Source organism: Triturus cristatus, chromosome 8 (genome assembly GCF_964204655.1).
Source record: "Triturus cristatus chromosome 8, aTriCri1.1, whole genome shotgun sequence".
Classification (NCBI taxonomy): Eukaryota; Metazoa; Chordata; class Amphibia; order Caudata; family Salamandridae; genus Triturus; species Triturus cristatus.
In genome coordinates this window covers 296269620-296297332 of record NC_140591.1, presented here as the reverse complement: position 1 = coordinate 296297332, position 27713 = coordinate 296269620, and the positions used below count along the sequence as shown (strand labels likewise).

At 44.7% G+C, this 27713-nt stretch overlaps 1 protein-coding gene across 1 annotated transcript in view; it reads right to left on the bottom strand.

Moving 5' to 3' along the window:
- Positions 1–19578: 19578 nt before the first annotated feature.
- The window catches only part of MPHOSPH8 (M-phase phosphoprotein 8), a 209300-nt gene continuing 201165 nt past the window's right edge, over positions 19579–27713 (bottom strand). Inside the window, exon 14 of the mRNA XM_085621552.1 lies at positions 19579–20603. Within this exon, the coding sequence (XP_085477678.1) occupies positions 20562–20603 (42 nt within the window). The 3' untranslated portion in view covers positions 19579–20561. The remainder of the gene's footprint in view (positions 20604–27713) is intronic.

The following is a 27713-nucleotide window of genomic DNA, read 5'->3' as shown; positions in this document are numbered from 1 at the left end:
ACAGATGTGCATTTTATGCAGGTAGCTCGGAGGATTACAGCCTGTGTTGCAGAAACACTACTGTGATACAACTTCTGCAAGTAGTGCCTAAGCCTACTAAGCTATTAAGGGCACAGGGTTTTGACAGAAGGTGACCGTGAAGGAGAAAGCGGAAGCAAGCAAGCGCAGAGTAACTTGAACAGACTGTGCCTACTGCAACCGGTGTCTAGTGTCGGAGAGAGGACTTCATGTCTGGCACTGTCTCCACTTACGCGTCAGTAACTCCCTCATTCTAAGTCGTATAGGCAGTGCTGAAGCTGAGTTTCTGTTCCCAATGGTAATTTCCCATTCTCAGTCCCCTAGGCAGTGCTGCAGCTGCATCTCTGTTCCCACTGATAATTCTTCATTCTTAGTCCCCTGGCCAGTGCTGCTAGCTAGTTCTCTGGTCTCAGTGGTAATTCCTCATTCTTACTCCTCTAGACAGTGCTGCAGCTGCTTCTCTGGTCCCATTGGTACTTCCTCATTCTAAGTCCTCTAGTTAATGCTGCAGCTGTGTACCTGTTTATACATCCACTACAGTCCAAACCAAAACACATAGATAAAAGACAGTGTCATTTACAACGCCAATAGCTCTAACTCTGACAAATGCGAGACATATTGCATTGCAAATGCTTGTTTTCTTCTGGGATTATGCATTTCTGCATTCAGATCCTGTCTGCATGCCTGTTTTCAGCATCGCCTCAAAGGAGCTTCCATGCCATTTGAGGGTGAAAAGGATCGTTGCTCGAACCCAGAGTTCCTATTAGTAGCATTGTGTGTCAGACCTCGAGAAAATTTCACCACCTTGGACATTTCATCTTAGAGACCACACACTAGACACAGCACAGTTTAATATGTCTCCAACTACCAGAGGTGCTTCTGGTTCGTGCTGCAATGCGCTCTGAAGTCTCTTGAGCAGTGTCGTAAAAGGAGGACAAGTCTCTCCTCTGTCTGAACATAGACCTTCCAATGGATGCTCACACAATTCTGCACCACTTCAGCCTGGCATATTGTTCTCAACTATGAATGTTTAGCTAAAGAAATGTGAAATACAAGGCATTTCTGTTATTTAGACTATGATTAGGTCATGGTGGAGGGCCCAGCAGGGCCACGTTAACAACGTGGTCCACCTTGTTCTCAGAGATAGTGTACACTCCTCACTCCCCTAGCTCTCCAACAGAGAAGAGCCCCAAGAACTGTGTGTTTATGCTCCACGAACTGGGAGACATACTCGGGGGCAGGTTCACCAACATTTGAAGCAGTGCAACACAGCAAGATAACTAGCTGCGCTGCGTCAAATGGAGAGGGCAGGAATGTGCCATATCTAGTAAGATGTGGCGCATTCCTGCCCTCCTTCTGCGTGCATTAATGACGGCCAACACAGGCATCCTTGCACCATGGTGCAAGGGTGCCTACGTTGCAGGCAGGATTAGTTTTGTGCAGGAAGGCACGTCTTCCTGCACAAAAACAATCCTCTAAGGCTTTGTCCTCTTTCAATGTTTGGTGCAGAATGCATCACACACAGAAAGAGGCAATAAAGAGGAGAAAAACCTATTTCTCCTTGTTAACGCCTCCCATGGAAAGGTGTAGCATTTTGAGGCATTCCCAGTTTTACAAGTGTTAATATATCTGGGTATTGGCCAAAAGCCATTGGTGGATGCATGGCAACAACCACAATTCACCCATGAAACACCTTCCCAGAGTAGAGTAACGCAAGGTAGCAACTTGTGCTGCCTTAAATTACTCCAAAAATACTACACCACGGAGAGCCCAAGGGCAGAACATGCCTTTGATAAATCTGGCCCTCAGTGCTCTTGACTCTACTGCAGAAAACATCCATGCAAATCTGCCACAGAAATGGCATACTCAAACAAACTCTGCTGGCCAGGAACTCCGACACACGTCGCTACAGATATGTTTCCATTCAAGTCCTTAAGGAGGTACATACAGTCATGGTCACTGTGTGTCAGAGGACTCTAGCATGGGAATTCTCAGACGCTCATCATGTGTAAAGATTTGAGGTGACCCCACCTTCTCATACAAGCAGAAACTGAAAACAAAAACGAGCAGACACAGCAGCCGTATGTTAGAACTCACCCATGGTCACAGGATAGTGGCAGCAGGTATACCAATCTCAGCAGTGATGCACCATAACAAATACGGCCAGCCATTTACTAAAACATTTTATTAAAAAAAAATAGAAATAATACGGAAGATGACTAATTGTTGATTATTTGCTAAAGTTGTGGCTTTCAACCTTTAAACATTCTCCTTTTTACTCTTAAATTACAAAAAGCAACTGGAAGAGCTGTAAAAGAGATGTACCAAAAGCAGATGCAAAGGAGTGACGAAGGAAGTAGGAGAGAGGTTTAACCCATCCCATCCCATCCCATCCTTGACCATGGAGGACGTCAGTCAGAGTCCAAGGAAGGCAAGTACCACACGGGGATTAAGGTGGACTGTGCTAACATTTCTGTAGGTAAGGGTGTCATGCCCCACATTACTCAGGCTACTTAGGAACTGCATAGTGTTTTTTGTAAACAATCCAACATGAGCATGGCTTGGCCACACAAAGCATTCACTTCACAAAGTCTCAGTAGAGTACCATCATATGGTTGGGCGCTAATCAAATTACAGCTACAACTGCATGCGGGGTGGAAGTGCGGGTTTACCAGACAGGAACTCCTACAAATAGAGGGAATTTCTATATCACATGTCAGGTCCTAGACATGTATTTACAGTTCTACAAGCAAAACTAAGTTAAACACCACTTACAAGTAACCTGCCCCAGTAGAGTAAGTTACTTAGGCAGAGGTACAACTGCTTTTAAGGGGAACCTCCTGTCCAAATTACATGTTAAACATCGCACTTTTCGACACAGTGGAAAAATGTGGGACCTCAAAATATGGGCCTAACGTGGCCAGTGTACGTTTCCTAACAGGGTAGGAAGAGAAACATTTTCAACTCCATTTCAGGTTCTAGGCACATATGCAGTTCTACCAGAATCCCCTGTGAAAGACCTCTGATAAGTAGCGACACAAAGGTTTGAAACCTCAATCTTCAGTGAAGAAAAAGGGTGGAGGTGATGCTCCGCTATTTTTGTGGCATGAGATTGGTGGATTCTTCCTGATACAGTGGAAGAAGTTCTTTTGGCAAATCTGCAATTTCTTTTCAGTATTACAATGACAGAAAAGTCTCTTTCCGAAGCCCTATGTCAGTATTCGCACACTAACTCAAGTGTAAGTGAGGCTTGTGGGAAAACAACATAAGTTCCTTTAACTAAGATGACACAATAGATATATGCACTTTTTAGGGATGCTTTGCACCTTTACATCATAAAGAACCCAGACTAACACTATAAATAGAAATAGCATACCACAGATGCACACATAATGCACAACACATTAGCCATTTTTTCTTTCTTTTCTTTTTTTTTATTTCCACTACCTTGTGTTGTAAAATGTTATATATATTTGGAATATGATACTTACCAGTATGCATCTGTTCTTGGCATGTAGAGCTGCAGATCTACACACTTGTGCATATATCGCCATCTGGTGTTGGGCCCGGATGTTTGCAATTTGTTTTTCCTTTTGGAAAGTCTTTGGAAGTCACAAGATCGGTGACTCCTCCTTTGGATCGTATTGCGCATGGGCTTCGGCTCCATCCTCAGATTGTTTTTCGCCAGCAGGGAAAGATGGAGCGTAGTAGTAACAGTGAAGAGGCCCGTGTGTGGTATCTAAATAAGATAAACTGAAACAGATACAGGTAGCCGGGGAGGCGGGTGGGCCTGTGTAGATCTGCAGCTCTACATGCCAAGAACAGATGCATACTGGTAAGTAGCATATTCCGTTCGAGGCATATGAGCTGCAGATTACACACTTGTGCATAGATTATATAGCAGTTCCCAACCTTAGCGGCGACCACCCGTATCTGTTGCAGTGGTTTGAAATAATGTTTTGAGTACAGCCTGGCCCACACTAGCTTGTTGTTTAGTTTGCACATCTACACAATACTGTTTTGTGAAAGTGTGCGGTGTTGACCATGTAGCCGCTTTGCAGATATCATCTAATGGGATGTTCCCTAAGAATGCCATGGAAGCCCCTATTTTTCGTGTAGAATGGGCTTTTGGGGGAACGGATAGCGTTCGCTTTGCTTTGTGGTAGTAAATTTGGATGCTTTTTACAATCCACCTAGCTATCCCTGATTTTGAGATGGGGTTGCCTTTGTGTGGTGGAGAGAAAGAGACAAATAGTTGTTTGGTCTTACGGAAAGGTTGTGTTCTTTCGATGTAGTAGAGCAAGGCTCGTTTGACATCTAGTGTGTGAAGAGCTCTTTCTGCAACGGTTTGTGGTTGCGAGAAGAATACCGGTAGTTCTACTGATTGGTTTAGGTGAAAGGGAGAAATGACTTTTGGAAGGAATTTTGGGTTGGTACGGAGAACAACCTTGTTATGGTGCATTTGGAGAAAAGGTTCTTGAATGGTAAATGCTTGTATTTCACTGACCCTTCTAAGGGAAGTGATGGCTACCAGAAAAGCGGTTTTCCATGTTAGGAATTGTAGTTCACATTTGTGTAGAGGTTCGAAGGGAGGCCCCATTAGCCTTGTGAGAACGATATTTAAGTTCCACACAGGTGAGGGTGGCACTCTGGGGGGAATTATCCTTTTAAGGCCTTCCATGAAGGCTTTGATGGCAGGCACTCTAAAAAGTGATAGGTGTTGCCTGTTCTGTAGGTAAGCTGCAATAGCTGCGAGGTGTAGTCGAATGGACGTATAGGCTAGATTGCACCTTTGTAGGTGGAGTAAGTAGCCTATGATGTGTTGAGTGGACACATCCAGGGGATTGATGGTGTTGTTATGGCAATAGACAACAAAGTGTTTCCACATGGCGGCGTAGCACGCTCTAGTGGTAGGTCGTCTGGCTTCTCCGATGACGTTCATACAGTCAGGGGGAAGATTTAGGTATCCGAATTCTAGGATTTCAGGAGCCAGATCGCAAGGTTGAGTTGAGCTGGGTCCGGGTGCCTGATCTCTCCATGGTTCTGGGTTAAGAGGTGTGGAGAGAGGTGTAACTTTAGGTGCGGTACTACTGATAGTTCCAGCAGTGTGGTCTACCACGGCTGTCTGGCCCACGTTGGAGCTACTAGGATTAGTGTGAGGGAGTGTTGTTGTAGTTTGCGCACCACCAGTGGAATGAGTGGGAGAGGCGGAAAAGCGTATGCAAATCTGCCTGACCAGTTCATCCATATTGCATTTCCTTTGGACAATGGGTGTGGGTATCTGGCGGTGAAGCTTGGGCATTTGGCGTTTTTGTGGGTGGCGAACAGGTCTATCTGTGGATGTCCCCACATATGAAAGTACGGGTGAAGAACTTGTGGGTGAAGCTCCCACTCGTGGATCTGTTGTATTTGTCTGCTGAGCAGATCCGCCACAGTGTTTTGGACTCCTGGGACATGCTGAGCTAGGAGAAAGATTTTCTGGGGAATGGCCCATCTCCATATGCTATGAGCTAGTTGAGAGAGCTGTGGAGAGTGTGTGCCGCCTTGTTTTTGGATATAATACATGGCTGTCATGTTGTCTGTGTGGATGAGGACTGCCTTGCCTGAAATCTGTGTTTGAAAAGATTTTAGGGCTAAGAATATTGGGGCATATTAACAAACCAGGCGATAAAATTATCGCCGCCTTAGCGGCAGAAAACTGCCGCTAAAACAGCGATAATGGGCTTGATAATATGCTCTATGGAATTCCAATTGAAGTCCATGTTAGATGTGAAGTACATCTAACATGGGCTTCAATTAGAATTCCATAGAGCATATTATCAAGCCCATTATCGCCGTTTTAGCTGCAGTTTTCTGCCGCTAAAGCGGCGATAATTTTATCGCCTGGCTTGTTAATATGCCCCATTGCTAGTAACTCCAAATGGTTTATATTGAGTAACTTTTGTTGAGGTGTCCATTTGTCCTGTATGGTGAGATGTAATAGAGGAGCTCCCTAGCCGGAGAGCGATGCGTCCGTTGTCAGTACTATCTGAGGAACCGGGTCCAGGTTCGGTCGCCCTTTGGAAAGGTTTGTGGTGTTCCACCACTGCAGAGAGCGATGGGTGCGGCCGTCTACCAACACCAGATCAGTTAATTGACCCTGGGCCTGGTTCCACTGGCGCACTAAGCACTCTTGGAGAGGACGCATCTGGAGTCTTGCGTGAGGTACTAAGAACATGCAAGAGGCCATCATCCCTATTAGTTGCATGAACACTCGAGCTGGAAGGGAGTGTTGTGCCAAGAATTTTGCGCGTAGAGCTTGAATGCTTGCAATCCTGGCAGGATTGGGGTAGGCTAGCGCTTGAGAAGTGTTTATGGTGGCACCGAGGTATTGTTTTATGTGTGATGGTTGTAGCTGGGACTTCTGGTGGTTTACTGTGAAGCCCAGTTGGTGAAGTAGTTGGATAGTGGTGGACGTATGTTGTACACACTAATTGTATGATTTGGCTTTTATCAGCCGGTCGTCTAGGTATGGGAAGACATGAATGTGTTGTCTTCGCAGGTGTGCTGCCACGACTGCTAGGCACTTGGTGAATACTCGTGGCGCTGTGGTGACTCCGAATGGGAGCACTTTGAATTGGTAGTGTTGTCCGTCTACTACAAATCTCAGGTACTTTCTGTGAGCGTTGTGCACTGGAATGTGGAAGTAAGCGTCTTTGAGATCCAAAGTGGTGAGGAAGTCGTTTTGGGAGAGAAGTGGAAGTACCTGCTGAAGCGTTACCATGTGAAAATGGTCTGAGTGTATGTATATGTTTAAGGGCCGGAGATCGAGAATGGGCCGTAGAGTCTCGTCCCTTTTTGGTATGAGAAAATATAGGGAGTAGACTCCCATGTTTTGTTGGTTGGTAGGAAGGTGTTCTATCGCCTGTTTTTGTAGGAGGAAGATTACCTCCTGCTTTACTAACATTAGATGTTCTTGTGACATTGGGCGTTGTCTGGGTGGAATGTGTGGGGGGGTAGATTTTATTTCTAGGCAGTAGCCTGACCAAATTATTTGTGTCACCCATTTGTCTGAGGTGATGGTCGCCCCAACAGGAAGTACATTTTGGAGTCTGCCCCCGACCGGAGTGGGATGGTCTGAGGGGAGCGGGGGGAAGTCATTGGGTAGGCGGTGTGGCAGAGCGGGAGGTGTTTGTTTTGCCTCTGCTCTTGTTATTGTTACCCCTGCAGCCGCCTCTTTGATAACCCCTTGTGAAGGTGGACTGAGTAGAGGATTTGTATGAAGTGGACGCGGTGTCTGAGGAGTAGCCTCTAGACGTACTGCGAAAGGAAGAGCGGCGAAAGGAGCGTCTGTGAGGGTGTGACTGCAAGGCTCCCATGGATTTTGCCGTATCAGTATCCTTTTTCATTTTTTCTAGGGCCTCATCCGCTTTTGGGCCAAATAGATGTTCTTGGTCAAAGGGATGGAGGCTTGTACCTCCGGTTTAAACCCTGATATTCTTAGCCAAGCATGGCGACGGAGGAGGACGCTAGTATTGATGGCCCTGGAGGCTGTGTCTGCTGCATCTAGGGCGCAACGTATGGAGGTATTAGTAATAGTTTTACCCTCCTGAATTAGTTTGTTGGCCCTAGCTTTATATTTTTCAGGGAGGTGGTGCATTATGCTTTCTAACTCGTCATAATGTGCCCTGTCATATCTGGCCAATAGCGCTTGAGTATTGGCGATACGCCATATATTGGCCGCCTGGGATGCAGTACGCTTTCCTGATGCGTCCAGTAGTTTTGACTCTGTCAGGTGGTGGTGCTTCGCCTGACGCCTGGGAGTTTGCCCTTTTACGTGCGGTGGATACCACTAGAGAATCTAGTGGCGCTGGCCCTCTGATGTAGGAGGGATCTGTGGGGGCAGATTTGTATTTTTTTTTTCGATGCAGGGGTTAATGACCCTGGCCCTAACTGGGTCCTTAAAAACTTCTGGCGCATGCTTTACCAATCCTTTGACCATAGGCAATATGGAGGTGGACCTATGTGTGGTGTCGAATGTGTCGAGGAGGAAATCTTCCTCCACGGGGTCGGTATGCAAGTCTACCCCGTGATAGTGTGCCGCCCTTTGCAGTAGATCGTTGAACCCCAATGAGTCTTCCGGTGGAGATGGTCTGGAAGGGTAAAGATCGTCTTGTGGGACGTTGGGGATTTCGGGGATATTGTAATCGTCCCATGGGTCTGGGGATCCTGTAGGGGTGGGGTCCCCTGTGGGTAGGTCCTGGGGCACATCCCCTATGTCATCATATGGGTCCCCCTGATCATCATCGTCTAGAGAAGGGGTCGGAGAACGATGAGGTTGGGGTGGAGAAGGCGGGGGGGGGGGGGGTGGAGGTGGGGAAGGTATTCTGAAAGGAGAGGTAGCAGAGTCCTTCCTCTTTGGAGGTGGAGGCGGAGCAGGCTTCTCCAAATGTCTCTTTTTGGTAGAGAGTGTCAAATGTCCAGTTTTTTGATCCTTGGTAAGTGTTTTTCGCAAGGGATCTGGTGTAAATAAGTCTGGTGAGGTTGTTCGGTCCGTCGATTCTGTGCTGGTTCGTTATTTGGGATCCGGCTTGGGAACCTCCGGTCGCTTGGTCGGCGCCGAGATGGGTTTCGGCTTCGAAGTGTCGGTGGCCTTGTGTGATTTGGTCGGTACCGAAGATGGCGTCGGTACCAAAGAGCTGGGTTTCGACCCCGAGTGCTTCGGTGCGGGGCTCGGTGTCGCGATGGGGGCCGGTTTCTTTTTCGGTGCCGAAGCGTGTTTATCGGCACCGATGGTAGGCTGGCTCGAGCCCGAGCCGCCGGAAGGCTTGCTTGGCTTCTTTACCGGGCCCGAAGGTGCGGTGGTGGAAGCAGTGTCCTTGGTCTTGCCTAGGCCCGGAGGCGAAGGCGTGACCGGAGCCTTTTTCGGTGCCGGCAAGGGTGTGGGTGGATCAGTACTCACGACCCTTTGCGCCGGGGTGAGGTCCTCCACATCTGAGTCGTTGGCTTCGGAAGCGCTGACGAGGCCCTAGACGGTGTAATGCTGTTCTGGAGCATCGACGCCTTCTCCGAAGAGGTCGTCCGGAATCGTCGCCGAGGAGTGTGCCATTGTTCTTCTGGCTCTTCGGTCCCGAATAGTCTTTTTGGACCGGAAGGACTTACACGCCGGACAGTCTCGAGCCTCGTGTTCAGGGGAGAGGCAGAGATTGCATACCTCGTGGAGATCGGTGTGGGGAAATTTGGACCCACATCGAGGGCACTTTTTAAATGGAGTCCTTTCCATTAGCCAGGACCGGATCTTGGATAGGCCCGAAGGCCGCCGTCGACGACTGGAACCGAAGGTCTGTGCCGATGAGAAGGCGCATTGAGTGGGGAGATCGCGATCAAAATAATACCGCGAGTTGGGGTGAGGATTGAGCGTCAATCGTCGAACTGGAAGCTGTTCGGAACCGGAGCGCGAAGATTACATCCGAGCCCGATGGCGGAAAAAAAACAATCTGAGGATGGAGCCGAAGCCCATGCGCAATACGATCCAAAGGAGGAATCACCGATCTCGTGACTTCCAAAGACTTTTCAAGAGGAAAAATAAACTGCAAACATCCGGGCCCAACACCAGATGGCGATCTATGCACAAGTGTGTAATCTGCAGCTCATATGCCTCGAACATATATATATATATATATATTCACTTAAAAAGCCATAGGTTTCACACATGTTATAGTTAGCTGGACATTTCACTCGTAAAAAACCAATGAAATTCCCCCGTTATAGTTACTGCAGGCAACTATAACTCACGCGACCGCAATCCTCTGCTGATGACGTCAGATATGACATCACTGTATTTAGACACTTATTTACCAATGTCTTCTTCCATTAATCTTTAGCTATACATAGATTACAAATATTTATTTTTCAGAAAGACACATATGTCATCAGTGATGTAATATCTGACGTCATCAGCAGAGGATTGCGGTCGCGTGAGTTATAGTTGCCTGCAGTAACTATAACGGGGGAATTTCATTGGTTTTTTACGAGTGAAATGTCCAGCTAACTATAACATGTGTGAAACCTATGGTTTTTTAAGTGAATTTGCAAGGTTTTTTAAATGCTAATTCGTAACTATAACGTGTGTGAAACCTATGGTTTTTTCAGTGAATTTGTACGGTTTTTTAAATGCTAAGTTATGTTTTTATTTTATTTTTTCAGGTTTTACACCGTGCGCGCTCTGGGGGCACTCGGTGCGCTTCGCGCACCGAGCGCCCACGGTTCGCAGTGCGCGCAGGGTTTGCGCACCTCGCGATTTTTAAAAAACAAAAAATTTGTTTTTTTCTCCCTTGGGGGTCCTTCTCTGATCCCCTGACCAAGGCTAGGGGGTCAGGAACTGTCCACTCTGCCCCCTTTTCACGTTCTCCACCTTTGTTTTTCACCCCCTCAGACTGGGAGAGACAATATGGCGGCCGACACTTCCTGGTTTCGACCGATTCGAATGTTTACCGACATCTAGCGACCAATCAGAATTGCGCTCGCGCACGGCAGGGTGCGCACACAGTGCGCGCGTATAGATATTGATATGCTTTTAAATGCTATTTTCTCAGGAAATACTGAACAGATTTAAACCAGACCTGCAAAAGGCACTTCCTTGACCTTATGGCTACCTCTCTGCCAAATTCCACGTAATTCTGTTCAGCCGTTCGGGCTGTAGCTGCGACTAAAGGTCCTATGGAAAAATGCATGGGGAAAACGCGTTTTGGGACCCCCCCCCCTTTTTCTCGGCGCCCGCTTGACGAATCACCCCGAGACTTTCAGGGTAGGAGCTGAACGGAGCGCCCCATTAGTTTTTAAAATTTCGCGAGGATTCGTCAACCGGCGCCAAAGTTGTTCAAAATAGAATTTTGAGATTTCCTATGGAAACTAGGTTGTAACTATAACCATCTACTGGCGACCGCCAGTAGATTATATATATATATATATATATATATATATAAATATATATATATATATCTGAAGAAAACCATTTGTCTTTTACAAACCGGTCCGGTTTGTAAAAGACAAATGGTTTTCTTCATTTAAAGAGGCGTGATGTGGCATCGCCTCACATCGGCAACACTGGCAATCAGGCTGTATTCCGGAATTCCACACACTATATCTATCTATATATATATTTTGAGTGGAATTCCGGAGTGCAGCCTGATCGCCAGTGGTGCCAGTGTGAGGCGATGCCACATCACGCATATATATACATATATATATATATATATATATATACACACGTATATATATTCAGAGAGAGAAAAAAAACTTAACATAAGTAAATCCCTAATCTAAGAAGAATTTTGCTGTAGGAGCTTGTTAAAGGAAGCAAAGGAGACATTGCTAGAAATTATTACAATAGTGGCGAAAACATGTATGAACTGCCAAACCTCAAGAGACGCCACATGGCAAAAAACTGAGATTAGACGTAGCTGCTTGTGGTCTGCGAAATGTGAATAGAAAATTTTCGCTGCAATAAATAAAAAGAAAATATTTTTTTTAAAAACAGAGTGCATCTTCTCCTTAAATACCTATGTGGATTTAAACTAGACTGCCCATGTGGAATTTCTGTATCTTCTTACGTTTCACAACCACAGTTTTATTCCCTGTATTTCTTGTCCAGAATGCTCTGAAATTCTTAAGAAATCTATTTTGTGTCAATAGATCCTGCCTGATATGTCTTCTAATGTGAGCAGCTCTGTGCCACAAAGACAATCAGTTTTTGCATGGCTATTCCTTTGTAGTACCATGTTCATTTAAAGGACTTTTTGAGGCTGGAATTTGAAACCAAAAGCTCATTTGTAGTTCATTGACAACCATCAAAATCAGAACAAGCATTTGGAATGTAATAGGTCTCGCATTTGCGAGCGTTAGAGTTATTGGCATTGTAAAAGGTAATGCCTTTTACTCATGTGTTTTTGTTTGGAGTGTTGTGATGAGGGATGGGTGGAATTTGCGTAGTCGCACTACGCAAAGCTCCGCGAAACGGTAAAAAATCTCCGCGAGCATGCAGAAATTCTGTGGACACGTGGAATTGCTCGTTTGCAATGCTTTTTTCCTGTTCGCGAACGCTGTTTGCATGCTCTGGGGAAATCTCTCGCAAACATGCATTTTGATAAAGCGAACAAGCAAAAAATTCCACGAAGCGCAGAATTTTGGGCAATTACGCGTTCTCCACGGAATGCGAAATTACCCATATTCTGCGAGCGGAACGGAATTTACCGCCCAGGCCTAGTTGTGACTGGATGGGGTGTACTGTAAATTGTAATTTTACTTATACAGTGCTTACTATACCTGACGAGGTGTGGAAGTGTTTTTCGGCAAGTAACATGCTACTCTGGAACCAAAAAAGGATTAGTGATGAAGTAGCATAGGCAAATATGAAATTAATTTGAGCTAAAAAAGAAGGAGAGACTGAGAAAGACAAAAGATATATATAGGATGGATACATGTTTGGATAGATACATATTTGGCTAAATGAACGAACAGGAAGGAGGGACACACAGATAGTTGCAAGACAAAGGGACAAGCAAAATGACAGGTACCAAAACTGCCAGAGGAAAGCTATATTGATAGCTAGATCGATGGACAGAGAGGTCACAGATTGATTGCGAGATAGATTACTAGATGTTCTTTTAAACCAGTAACCTCGTGCACATATTACTTTTACTTTATGCCCCCCCCTATACCTGGAAGCAACTGCACACTTGCATCAGTTCAACAAATTGTTACAATGCCATCCTTCAATTGCTAAAGCTGTCTCTTGCAGGTGAACTCTTCCGTAACAATTTCTGGGAATGGTATGCACCTACATATCTAGAGCAAAACAAACAAATAATAATCCTTGTAAGGATGGTGCCTTGTAAATCTGTTGCCATGACCACTTGGACAGTGCCCCACAGTAATAACACGGGTATATACCAAGGTATAGTTGCTTTAGGCACGCTTATGTGCACTGGGAAGCCTTCCATTACCTAAATGTCTCGTGAATAAAGTGTCCTGCTCAGTATCACTATTGCGAAAGAGCAACAGCGCAACACTTCATGTGAGTGAATAGCAACGTTATAGAAATATTACAGGGATTAACTTCACAGCTAGCCCCGTCCACTATGTGGAATGCGGCCACCCTTCCATGTTCTGCCTTTAAACAATAATAATGAAAACATCCTTGTAGGAGAGTAGGGTCTGCTTTCTATGTTCACCCCCACTTTTTGCTTTTGCTTCACTGGTTTTTGGCTTAGATGTGGCTGTGGGCCTGCTAATCAGACCCACAGCCCAGCTGTTCTCTCTCTAAATTCATACTATGTACTTTAGGTACATAACCCAATTGGTAAGGATCACCTTCTAGGGCCCTGTACAGTGTACCTTAGGTACCCAGGGCATAGGTGTACCCTAGGCCTACCAGGGGCTGCAGCATGTATTATGCCACCCCTGGATGGCCTTCCATTATGACACAACTGGCTGATCACTCAGCTGGGGCAAGGTCGTGTAATCACCCCTTGCTTAGGTGTAGTATTCCTATACCTACCTTATATATAGACACATGGGTATCCTATCAGTCACTCCTATGGCAGGCCTTAACAATCCTGAAGGCAGAGTGCTTGGTAACATGTGAGATGGTGCTCTAGCATGAGCTGAGCCTGTCTGCAGCGTTCGGAACCATGTCCTTATAGCTGTTCTATGATATCGCCTACCATATACTCTTAAAGTGCCTTATAATCCTCGCGGTTATGGTAACCATGGTTTGGCTTTATCAAAACATGTTGTGTAAGGTGTCTAACACTTTGGAATACTACCCCCACACCATTTCTGGCAGTGAGGATAGTATTTCTCCCTTCTAGAGGGAGAAGACATGTTGAAGACCTACTACTTGGTTAAAGTTAACCAGAGCCCCAGCATCACAAAATGGATGATGCTGCCGCCGACACAAGTCTGACCTCCTGCTGCTGGGAGTCCTTCCAGCGAGGGAGGCTTGGACAATAGGTTTCCTGACTTGGGAGGTGCTAGCACCACCCTAGACAGGCCTTAGTGTATTGGGGCAGGGAGGGATGAATGAAACGAGACACTGCCTGGGGCACACAAGGTGTCCCATGCATAGTCCAGTTCAAACCGGTGCTGGGGCACTCCAGCCCCAGTCCTGGCGCGAAACTGGACAAAGGGAAGGGGGTGTAACCACCCCCCTCCCTGGTTCCACCCATAGGAGGGACCTAGCAGGTAACCCAGCCCCCCAGATTAGTATAAGAGTGGGAGCTGAGTCCCTAGGACTTTGGATTATCCTGATAATTGAAACTTGAACAGAAACTCTGGACCTTCGACATTCGACTACCGAAGAAGACTGAAGAATCTCCCTTGTGGCCAAGGAGTGGCCACCCTGTGCCAACAGGCACCATCAAGCGACCTGCCGTTTGCTTTGCCCGAAGTTCTACGAGGAACCGACTGCAGAGCCCGACCAGCGCCTTGACTTCCAGACTTCTCCGACCCTGATCCACATCCACAGCAAAGCTGAGATCCGTGGAGGCCACGAGAGACGTGGGACCGGCTACCTGGGAAAATTGGCATCCTCGAAGTTGTGCTCTGGGGATTGAGAAGCCCCAACCCCGAGCACCATCTGCACCGAAGATCAGCCTTCCACACTCCACGAGTTCTGCGTGGGGCCCTTCTGCATTTTCCTGCTCGACGCGTCTGTCCGGTTGCTTGCCCATTGGCTAGTGACCTCTGCGACGACGAACCCTTGACTTTTCACCGCTGGTTTGGCTCCTCCAGACTGGCCCTTGCTTCCCTGTGAAGGAGAAGCACCTCAGGCCTTCCTGGTCTGCAACAGAAGTGAATCCTTCATTCTGCGTGGGTTGCGCTTGCCAAGGCTTGTTGTGTCCAGACTCGACAGACACGCCGCCGACAGCAAGAGCCCTCGTGGGACAGCCCGCCTCCTGGTTCTGGTCGTCCTCGACGCCTCCTGGTACCCGTGGCTGCTGCAACAAGCTTCACCTCTTCACCTGCATCTTCACGACATCGCCTGGTTCCTTCCTGGTTCCTTCCCGGCTCCTGGCTGGTGACCTAGACTCTGTCCCCTCTGCTTGCAGGTATCCTCCTTCTTGATTCCATCCTTGGAATCCACCGGACACTCTTCACTGACTGCCTGCCAGCATCTTTTCTTCAGGCATCCATAGGAGTAGACGTCGAAACCCGACGCAAGTTCACACCTATGCACCCGCAGCCCGTGGGCTAGGTAACTCGAGTACTCCGGTGCTCACAAGGGTATTGACTATCCTAGTGTCTAGTTTCCAAGTCTCTAACTCCTAGTTCCTTCCGAAGTGTCCTAAAACTCTTAATTTCTATACATTACTATTTCTATTGACTTTAACGCATTACGCGTGAGTGTTTCCACTCTGCACCTGAATCCCGTGGGCCTCCCACTGCCTAGCAACTGATAGGATAGTGTAGCCCCAGCGATTCCCCAGGCCTAGGCCTAACCTGTGTTCGTGACAGTGGTTCTTATACCACTTACTTAGTATATGGTTTGCGTGGCCCCTAGGGCCTAACTGTATTACTTACCTGTGTGACTTATGTATGCTTAAATAAGACTGTGTTGTAGTTACCTCGAATCTCATAAAGAGTGCTGAGGGTATTTTGACTAGAATAAATACATTCTATTTTTATAATATATCTGTTGTGGTGTCCTTTCATTTGGTATTCAAGGGGTTGCAAATGGTATAACAGCTGGCTTCCCATGCCATACAGAGTTTAGCCTAAGACTGCTCTTGTCCATGCTACCACTAGGATAGCTGGTCTATAAGGTTGACTTTACAACCAATCACCATAAGGGTTGTTTGGAATGATACAAGGTGTACACTAGAACTATTGACAGCATATATCAGGCCAACTTCTCACAATCCTTAGGAGCCAGTTCATGTTTTGCCTCTCTGAGTATCAATAACAAATAGGCAAACAGGAAAACAGCAACACGCAAATGAGTGTAAAAAAGATTTAAACAAAAATTGCAGATGACCCTTCTGATGTACGCAAAGGAATTCAAGGTACTTCGGTTTGAGGTAATGGAGGTGGAAAGTGCTGTTTAGTGAGGTTTTGCCTGTTTTTGGTTTTTAAACCATCATGTGCATAAGAAAACGCATATGCAGTAACAATTGCAAAGTAAGCGGAGAAAGGAAATAAAGAAACTTCAGGAAGGAAGCGGAAGGAAATAGAGTAACGAAAGACAGAAAAGACGTAAAAGAGAACTAATACAGAAAGTGTGAAGATGGAAAAACTGTTCTCTGCTTCGAGTATCTTAAATACCCGTCATTTGTTTTCCAGTTCATTTCAAACAAATGATCTGTTCTGTCACAAAATTAGTGACTACTGTTCTTCTCAACATACCCCTGAACATATATTCCTGTGTAGCTCCTAGAATGAGATGATAGCCATTACACATACACATCGGATGCACAACTAAGGCATTTGTTTTTCTTCAAAAGAGGGCGTTTCTTTACATTCTCAAAAGAAAGTCCTGATAAATGTCGCCATGACCCTCGTGAGCGACATTTGAGTGTGTAGGGGGTGCTTGGAAACCCCCAGTAGCTGCAGTTCGCTGACCTGTGCATCTTTTAAAACTGTATACAGTGTTTTACCTCCGCACAAAACACGTCCTGCTGCCAAGCAGGCTTCTGCACTCCGCCTGTAGACCAGATAACAAAATCCCTCAGGGGAAGAGTGTCATCTTTATCAATATCTCTTCAATTCAATCACTGCCTATTGTTCCATGCTAGGGAGGATGATTAAAATTGTCCATAAGTCACCTGATCCCTTTTCTACAGTAAAAGACAGCGGATTAGGTATCAAGCCTAAGATAAGCCTGCAGTGCGCTTAAAACAAGCATTTGCAATGCATTAGGTCTCGCATTTACGCGAGTTTGAGCTATTGACATTGCAAATAACATTGCCTATTGGCATTGTCATTTACAATGCCAATAGCTTTAACTCGTGTAACTGCGAGACCTATTGCATTGCAAATGCTTGTTTTTGTATTTCAATGCAACCAGATCGCTCTCCTGCCCACGCCTACAGACAGCCTTCTAGACCAGCCTCCGTAAGAAGGATGGGCAAGTTGTTTACTGCAAGTACTAGCCCCTCCCAAGCAGCCTCGGGCGATAAGTCTAGCTACGTTTAACAGAAACCTGGGGCAACGGTTACCGCTTAAGAAAATAGACGCTTTTGTTCGATGCAAAAAATGATAGGCAACGAGTTGCAAATGTAAGACAGACCGTTGATTTGATTTTTGGGTTGGCCTCAATTCTGCTGCCGCAGATAGTCCTTATGGCGTGGGGTTGGGAGAAAGGCGCTCAAAGGCGGAGGCACAGGAACTAGGAAGAGCGGACACGACGATGATGCGGTGGAGGGGAAAGGATGGAGCACATGGCATACGGCATGGTGTGGGTTGAAGACTTGTACACGGTACCAACAACACTTCCTGCTGTAGACTGTCAAAAACGAGGAACACACATTGGCGTTTCTAATGGTTGTGGGACTAGAATCACATATGCCAGTATATGGAAAAAGAGACGAAGGGGATTTTGAAAATTAACTTCAATGAATTTGGATTCCACAATGACGTTAGGCTTTTTAAATTTAAGAAAGGTAAAATAAATCAGCCACATGAGAGGTAGGATAGGAGGCTGTTATCGGTCAGGGCTTTAGACCGGATGGCCGGAAGACTGGGTGCTGAGGGAGATGCAAGTAGTCACACGTTGCACTTTTGTCAATGGCCACCACATAAGAACCATTTCTTTCACCGTGACCAAGATGTCACTATTCTTCTATGCCAGCAGCATGTTCCTAGGTTCGCCACACAGTTGCAAGTTGCACTTATATTTGGGTTAAGATCTCTAAATGCTTGGACCACCTTTAATATGCGTTTCACAGTTAGAAGTGTCCCGCAACTGACCTCCCTCAAACGTGTTATTTTAAAGTACTGTATAGGATGATCTGCAAAAAATGTTAATGACAAGGCGGGTGGAGGGTTGACCTGCTCCGAAATGTAGAATCTGCTAAAAGAAAGTAAGCCCAGGTGTTAAACCTCACCATGCATACTTGGCCTATGTTTATAGAGTGTGTGCTGTCTTTCAGTTAACAGAGGTTATATTGTGTATGTCTTATCCATAATACCAGAACTTCATGAATCTTGAGAGCAGTTTCAAATGGTAGTCTCCAGTTTTAGTTTTAATTTCTTTGTTTTCACGACATCGGCCCTCGGACCAAACAGAGACAGTTAAGAGGCGTAAAACAAATGAAGTTTAGGCTGGGCGAGTTTCCTTCTCAGCAGAATACTCGATCGAGTTTGCGATCAAACATCAAAGCGGCGAAAGTGAAAGTAATCGAGCAGAGCATCAAAGGGCTGGGTGAGAAGGGAGGGGGTAGAGAGGAGAAGGTGCACGTGCACGCCATCGTGCACTCAAGCCCTAGGCCAGCAAAACATGTGGATAGCACTTTTGAAAGCCCACTTATAAAATGTCTCAAAGAGACAGCTTTCGCTGTCTCAGCGAGACCTAAAAAAGGAAGTAGGAGTTGTTAGTTATTTAAAAGGGTGAAAGTGACAGCGTTACGCATCTTTCATTTGAACAACTGACACAGACCAGCGGAAAATAAAATATGTGCAGAACAAAGTAAACAGCCTGAAAACTAAAATCAATTACAACAGCTTAGAAAATAAATCTGATTACCATCCGATAGGGTAACTTGACAGAACTTGGTTCAGCCCGCACAGAAACAGTGTACAGTCAAAAAAGCCCATCTCCAGAGTGTTTTTAAAACGGCTGTTGGGAGGGGGGTGGGGACACCGCACAGGGAGATTTGGTAGCGAGGGCAGGGGCACCAAAGATAAGTGGAAAAAAAAAACACAATCTCGGTGTTTGAATGCACAGCACCCCTGCAATGTTTTCCTGCACGATGCTCTTTGCTGCTGGCAGGCGGGCTGTGAGTGAGAGCTGCAGCTATATCATAGGAGAACGAAAACAAGTGCGAGCGGACGAAAACTGTAGTTAGACTCCGCTGCTTCCGGACTACACGGAAGGTACTATCGGATCAACAGCCAACAGAAAGCAAGATAAGAACAGCAATGCCACAGTTCAAAGAATCGCAAGCGGTATGACAAATTACACGGAGTTTCACCCAACATACACATTACTTTATGTCTCGCTGTGACAGCACATGCGGGGGTCACTGGTCCCCAGTTTCATAACCCCTTCATACTCGAAAGAACACAGCCTGTTTTCCCCTTACAAAATCTGTATCATTATAGTGCAACAGATACGTTGGTAATCATTGTGCTGTACACGTTCCCCCTATCTTAAAAGAGAACAGTGTTACCAATATGGAAAAAACTATATGTTAAGGGCCAAAGATTGAAAACTTTCACAACACCATTTGCCTTCCAGTAATAGTACATTTGATTCCATCATAGTCTTCTTAACATCTTCACTTGTAACTTTCCATTTTCAAATAGGTCCAAAAATGTGATAGAACTGTGTACTTCCTTTATCATTTGGCAAAAAATGCAACATTTTGCTAATAAATACTACACTTTTAAATATATTTCAACCTAGTGCTCTTACAACAAAGAAACATACAGAAGTGCTTATTACATGTTCAGTCTAAAAATGTATTTACAAAAAATCTTTACAATGTATTACAGCTCTTAAAGAGCACACATGCCACCATTTTAATGGTGAACCCTCTATACAATATGTATTGAATTTACAAGTTCTGAGAGCACAGATACATAGCTTCCTTCAAATTAATCACAATAAACAGGTTAGCAATATACAGTGCAGACCGTAACCTTACACATCACTGTTCAATTTATAAGGAAAAATGTTAGATTGATATGATCCAAGTTTTGATTTACATTAGAATCTCAGCGTGCATCCCATTAACGAATGGCTGTCAGTTGATACACACTAAAAGTCAATGGTGATTCACGTTCAAGGTGCAGGATTGGAAATGTAATGATCTCAGTATGTGAACCCTCATATACATTTCGTATTGTATTGTTTTACTGCTCTGTCAATTTTCTCTGTTTTCTTACAGTTTGTCAGAAATTTTGAAATAATCTTAAAAATATAAAGCAAATCTTTATAAAAATGTTTTTTTTTTTTGTTGCTAAAATTGAATTTTTCTAGTTCTCAATTCAAAACAAACACAACAACGGCAACCCTCCCGAAATCAGCATTTGAGTGTGGTGCAGTCCACCAAGTAACAATTAACAAGCAACCTATATTTACATGAATCTTTTGTATGGTCCAACCAATATAAATATCATGTAGACAATCCCAACCAACTCCCCATTCCGGAGACCAACAACAATTATGTGCTGGTCTGGCAATGGATGAGTGATCATAGGACAAACCAAATATAAATAAAAGGAATCTGAAATGTTTCCTCATCGGATGAAAAGTCCAACATTTCTCCACTTGAAATAAAAAGAGACATAAGGTGGACATTCAAGGAATCTGAATAAATCAGAAATAAGTGTCCTCTGGCCATTCACTGCAGCTGAACTCTGTAGGCACATATTAACAGCTTCACCTATTTAAAATAAAAACAAAACGTTATTTCTATTATTTCAAACAAATGCTGTCTTTATACAAGTAGGTTAAATAAGATGAATTACAACACATTCAGTAAAATACGGTTCTCAAATGCCCTTTGGTGCTTTTTAGGTTTCGCTTGTGAAATTGATAGTAATTAAAAAACAAAATCTTAAAACGGGCTTACAGTCCGACCTTACTTTCCATTTGTTTGTCGGCTTGCGACTCTGTCGTCCTTGCTTTCTGTTGGTTATAGCATGCTATTTCCTGTTGGGTTAGAGTTTCTCTGTGTGTTTAGCTTATCAGTGGAGCCTGTACCAAATACTCCTTCCTTTGAACCTTTCATTCACATTTTCTCTCCTGCGGGTCTACTTTTCTCTTTGAGATCAAGCGTGCTTGGCCACCGCTTGTCATTTATGCAGCTATGCTCACGATTTGGATTCTTTAGACCATCCGGCTTCGATGGTGATTAAAGCGGTGTACTTGAAGGTTTGTCATCACAAACACACTCACAGATTTCCCGATTTGACGTTACTATATTCCAGTCTCTAACTTTACCCGTTCCCAGTCTTTGCTACTTGGGTCGAAAAGAGAATACAGCTTAAAACATGAAAGCAGAGGAACACAGCCAATTTAGTTATTTATTGCGCACCTTCACCCAACTGGATTTCAGAGCACTGTTTCTACGGAGGGCATGAAAGCATCAGCGGTCTGTTATTCCCCTGTCACTTTGTACTAATTTGCTGCTATAGCCTGCATCACTTCTCCTGGAAGTCTGATCCCTGCATTCACCATCCTTCAAGGAACGGATGAGGCTCTAATGTTAAACCCACCTCCTCCCGCTGCCGAGCACTCTTTCACGGCCCCTCTCGCTAGCAGTCCTCTGCCCCCGAGACAAGCACCCCTCTAGGAGTGAGACTGCCTTTATACACCCTCTCCGTCGACCAGGGCACAGGAGAGGAAACAGCAACCTGGAGAGGGAGACAGGGAGAGACAGAGAGAGAGAGAGACAGACAGTGACACAGAGAGAAAGAGGGAGAGAGAGGGGGGGGGAGTGAGTGAGTGAGTGAGTGAGTGAGTGAGTGAGTGAGTGAGAGAGAGAGAGAGAGAGCACGCGTCGGTTACTCTTTTCTCTACAGCAGAAAACTTAAATCTATGTACTATGTTCACAGATCTCCTTCATGAGGGGATGCTACTCGGTTGCTCTCAATGCTAAGCCCTGTCTCTCTCTCTCTCTCTCTCTCCATTAGTAGGGAGCGAGAATTCGCCTGTTCCCGACGGGGCACTGATAGAGTTGCCTCCTTCTCTAAAACAAGCATTGGCTAAGCCAACAGGATTCGCCAATGCAGAATCTATTGGCTTTGTCAATTTTTTTTACATGCTGCTCAACAGTTGAGCTGCTGTGTAACATGGCTTAAAGTTCAAAAACAAATAAAAAGCTATGTCGCGGCAAGCACTGTCCACGTCATAGCGCTTTGTTTTTTTTTCTTTTCACCTTTAAGTTATGTTGCGCAGCAGCTCAACAAGTGTCGGCTCCTCCTAAATGGCAATTTTATTTTGCCACCAGCTCGCCCTGTGTACTGAATCCTGCTATTGCAGGATTACTGCTGCCCCTTTCAGTGCACATGTCGGGTAGGCCGGTAGGGCACCTAGCTCCAGCCAACATGAGCTCTGTACATGGAAACAGCCAGGGGATTGCTTCCACAGGCCCCCACCTTCAAAATGAGCACTGGGTTAGCCTGCTCCCACCAATACTGGAGCAGCTCTTGTGCTGACAACAGTTCCAGGATTAGTCATAAGTCAAGTTCCACTGGGCAGGAAGGGAGGTCCTTCCCTTTTCTGCTCGTGGACATCACACCACGATCACCGGGAGTGCCGCTGAACATCTGGTAGGTGAGTTGGGCGCATGGCAACCCCCCATAGTTTAGCATTGCCAGCTGCGGCTGAGCTCAACTGCTGAGTACCATGTAAAAAAAAATTGCAAAGCCAATAGATTTTTCATAGGTGAAACCTATTGGCTTTGTCAATGCTAGCTTTTATCTCATATTAATTTGGTGCAAACATGTTCTGGTTATCTGAGGCGTGAACACTCTCGGATGAGTTTGCTTTGGGGCATCTCAGAAACCTGTGGCGTGACAGCTGAAGGCCATATATGCCTCTGCCATTTTTGGTCTCTTAGGATTCTACTACTGCCGGACTCTATCATTACTATTAGCAGGGATGATCTAAGCATAGGCATGAACGCAAGATGAATGCCAACAGGGGAATGTAAGAGTCATTGCTGAATCACAGAGGACCCAATAAATAATGCTGGTTGTCCCACCTTCTACTTGGTTAGATGTTTAAGATCAAAGCTCTTCCAAACAATGCCAGGAGCAGCGGCAGGGCACATGATACTTTATGCCTTCAGCTGACTAACAAAAAGTGGACGCATTTTCCTCAAAAGATAAATACACAGCCAAATACCTGCTTTTTACAGTCAATATTCTAAATAAGTTAAACAAAGCAAAATAAACATTCAATTCTGTATTTTCTTAATTCTTGTATGCCACTTATTTTCACCTTAGAGATATTCCTCTTTTAGAAATTCATCTACACCCTGATATCTACCGCAGGCAGATATCGGAGACGAATTTACTAAGAAAGAGTTTAACTGACTAAGAATATATGTCTCACTCAATGGAAAGGATTCAAATGGCGCAATATACCCAACACCTATATGTACCAAGGTTTCTCAGGTACTGCAATTTTCTTCAACTGAGTTTTCTTACTTCTGTGGCCTAATCACTAGAGGCACATTGCAAATAATTTCTCACCACATCTTCAACTTTTACTATCCATACAGTTGGTTACCAGAACAACTGTAATGCTTCATTTTCCCCTTTCTCAGGCTTCTACCCATGTGACATTCATGAGCTAGATTTATCAATTTTTCTCCCACATATTTGGAGGAACAGCTTTTATTTCTCTCTACAATGTCTCTTCTACTTGTCAGAATCCCACAAAAACTTCTCCAATATTAAATCTATCAGGCCATCCTTTGACCACAATTAAATTGCCTGTTTCCACTCTTCTCTGTCAACTGCTTCTTCACCAACACACATCACTGGCACATTGAAATCATACCATCTTCACCCTTTTCAACCACTGGCAAATGCAACAATCCATCTTCCGGCTTATCTTTTAAGTCATGCCAATATTTCATTTCAAAATTAAAATATCTCATATCTTCTAAATGCCCCAAAATCCTGGTTGTAGCCCTCTTGGAATAAGTACAAGAAAACAACAATCGTATGACTTGTTATCTATCCTTTTCTAATATGGAATAGCCCATTTAAATAATGAAGTGTCATTACCCAATAACACTCCACTGTTTCTCTATCAATAACAGAATATTATTTTTCACTTGGTGCTCTTAACACAAACACAATAACAGTTTTTTTCCCAAAACAAAACTGTGACCACAAATACCAACCTCTTAATGCTGCCATAAGTAACTTTCATTCATCAGGTCTTCAAAGGATAAACTATCTTGGTTAAATAGTTTATTAACGTGCAATAATATTCCGTCATCCCAAAAACAAGTGAACCTCACCCATGTTTTGGACCTAATAAATTCCTTGAACTCACATGGCTTAGGCATTTTTCCAAATCCACTCAAACGGACACGTATCCCTTTTAACCATCAAATCCTTAAATTTCAAGTTGTTTAGCACTTCTAAGCTGTTTAGCATATCCTCAAATGTTTCTACACATCCCAAAAAAAAAATACAAAAATAAATAAACAGTTTCAACCACACACTTGCAGCAATTACAGATTCTGGTGTAATAGTTCAAATTAGTTGAACTGCGTACCTCGCTTTCCTATATTTTGTAGCATTGCGCATTTTTTTCACCAATTATTTTTTTGATTCCCCTTCTCTTTTTTGCTTTTTTTTGTATCACTTTTAGTTTTAACATGTTAAAACAGTACATGCCCAGTAAAGAACACATGAAACGAAAAAAGAAGGAAAATAAACAAACTGTTGCCGATCGTCGCATGCTCAACTCCGACTTGTTTGCTAATTACAGTTTTTTGAGTTACTCGTGTCAAGTTCTAACTGTATTATTGGTGTAAACTTTATGAGTTTAGTTTCGGACAATGAGCTGATTTTTTAACCCCCCTCCCTCATATTTATTTCCGTTTGCTACATTTCCAGATCTGTTTAACCACATGTGCCTTCGTGTAGGTAAGCCACATTTTATTGCTTCACAATAGTTGGGCCCTGATCACAGAACATCCTTTCAAGTCAAAAAGGATCCCAATGCACTTCTTTTTGAATTAGGAACAAATGTTTGTACTAGAACACCAAACTTAATGCTCCCCAGTTTACAACATCATTCAGGGAGGCAGTGAGTGTTGGAAGCACTGCTATCTATCCAGCCAAGTCCTGTATAATGTTCTTGTCTTTCCTCATACTTTTCATTTGTCCCTCTCCCGTTGCTGAGCATTCCAATAAATATTTGACCCAACTATTTATTTTTTGGTGGTCTCAGGCAGAACCTACGTATAGATAGTCACCTTCTACACAGTACTGTCCCTAGTGCTGCAAATTTTCTTTTAATCTTTCCTTTGTATGTTAGGGAGTAAGGCCAGAAGGTATAGTTTAATCCTCAATTTAGGAGGTCTCCCTTTGCTACTTTGTAGACCATTCTTGACCTCATTCCAGAACACCTGAGCCATATGGGTATCACCAGGTCATGTGCACCAAATCTGTAACTTTGCACGCCATCGTTAGATTCTCTTAAGATTGAGTGGTGCCAGGTGGCTCATGTGAAGGTAGCTGAACTTCACTTGTTTAAATCGGGCATTGCTATATATTCTTTTGACCCATTGCGATGTTTATCCGATTCAACCTTAGTAAGAGGTTCATCAGAAGCAGTTCCCTGTCCGATCTTAGAGTCCGAAACATGCTAGCTGCTAGTTTCATGTTTTGCACTACCACCACCATCGTTGCCATTATTTGTGTGGTGGCTGGAACCTCTGGGAACAAGTGATGAATCTCTCTAGTGGTTTGGGATATATACACACACATTGCAGAAATTGGCTGTGCTAGATCTCAAAATGCTCTTGTGCACAGCACCTTATATCCAACCGCCCTCCAGCTTCCCACCTCCATGTCACTTGCAACCTGGTCAAAGGGGAGAATACTCAACAGCTGCCGGTCAGCTGCAAATGGAGGGCACTTCAGGACTACTTTGACTACTCTGTCCCATGTTCTACACAGCTGTTTTTTCAAGTAAAGAAAAGGTCTAAGTAAGTTACCACCCATAATGAGTAGCCACTCCCGTGGGATATTATTGTGTAGCCCAAGCAGCAGTGTTCTCTTCTAGCTAACAACTTCATCAAGCCAGCATGTTGCAAATGGATTACAATATAGTGCAATTTAGTAGCTGGAAACTCCAATCCACCTTTCCTCACTCCAGCTTTAAGGTGCCTAGTTTGACTCTACTATATTCTCTGGCCCATACCAGGGAAATTATCAATTGATCGAACTTTCTGAAGAACCTCTGTAGGACTGGGAAAACAGCTCTCTGCAGCACATAAAGACACTAAAGTAGGAATTAATATTTGTAAGTGAAACCCTACCCATTACTGACAGTGGTAAAGTGTTCCAAAATGCAACTGAGGTCCTCAGTCATGTCAAGACCCCACCCGTGCTTAATCGGTGCCAAGCCTAGGCATTGTGTGACATATGAATGCCTAGACATTGGAACTTAGAAGTTTCCCAAGTGAAGCCTAGTTTGGTTAGGTCACCTTCCGTTATTTGTTTGAGACTGCCTGGGGAAACACTTTGAGCAGGTTAGTGCATAGTCCTGAGACTCCCAGTACTCAGTACATAAAGAAATGTGGGCAAGGAGATGAATGGGTCCCTCAAGTACGCAAATGCGCATGTGCATTCAGCAATACAATGTGGCTCGCTGCACTTCCTTGAATGCCTCAATTCCTCAGCACCATCCACATGAAACAACAGCATTAGCTCCATAGCTTAAAACACAAGTGGAGACAGAGGACAGCCCTGCCTTGTAGCCATCTTAGCGTTAGGCTCTCCAAAATTAATCAACCTGTCTTGACGCTAACAGTAGGTGAGTAGGTGTAGTGCACAGGCGTTTACCCCAGTTGAGCTCCGTGTACCTGTAGGAAGCTGGCTGTTTAAATAGTGCACTAAAAAGAAGTACACTGTGCAGAGTCCAGAGAGTCCCCAATTGGACACAAGCAGACATTACTAACGCTTTATTTGTGGTAGTGTGGGTGAACAGTTAGGCTTATCAGAGGTTAGTTAGTGCTAAGCATTTGTTGTACTCAAAAAGGCAATAAATGAGACAGACTCAAAGAATAAATCCAAGACTAACTTAGAAAAATAATACTTTTTTTTTTTTTATATAAACAGACCTTTATTGACGCTATGCAGATCTGACACAGCCAGGTGCCTACATCCCAGTGGGCCGGCACAGCAGTGCGTGAAATTCTGTGTAAAGAACATTGGGGAAGCAACACAGCAAGCCGCCTACAACCCCTATGGGCCGGCCGCGTCAAGTGGGCAATCAAAACGGGTAACAGTCAACACAGGTCCCAAACACAAATATCCCCCAAACGTCAAGTTCAATATATCACAGTAGCGCCGCCATCATGTGCCTGGTATGCCAAAGCATTGTCCAATTAGTCTCCAACCATCGTGCCCTCCCCCCGCTCCATCCCGCCCCTACCTCCCCAATCACCCCGACATCAGTATATGACCAGTGTATCTCCATTTCCGGGAGATCCTCTGCCACATTGTATCACTTTCCCTCATTTCCGTCGCCCCCCCCTCGGCCAGGAGCAGGGTCTGGGCCCCCAGTGTCAGTGTGTGCCAAGAGATACGTTTGAAGAGGGGCCCAAATATCTCTAGGGCGCGAGGAGGGTGGCATAAGTTCAGCATATATGTGTAACTGGTCTTGGCAGTGTATGAGATCGTTTATCCAGTCCTTGAATTTGGGGGCTCTACCGCGCCCCCATCGACAGGCTATTCGTCTCTTCGCCAGCAGAAGGGCCAAGGAGACATATCTCCGCATCCTGACAGGGACTTGT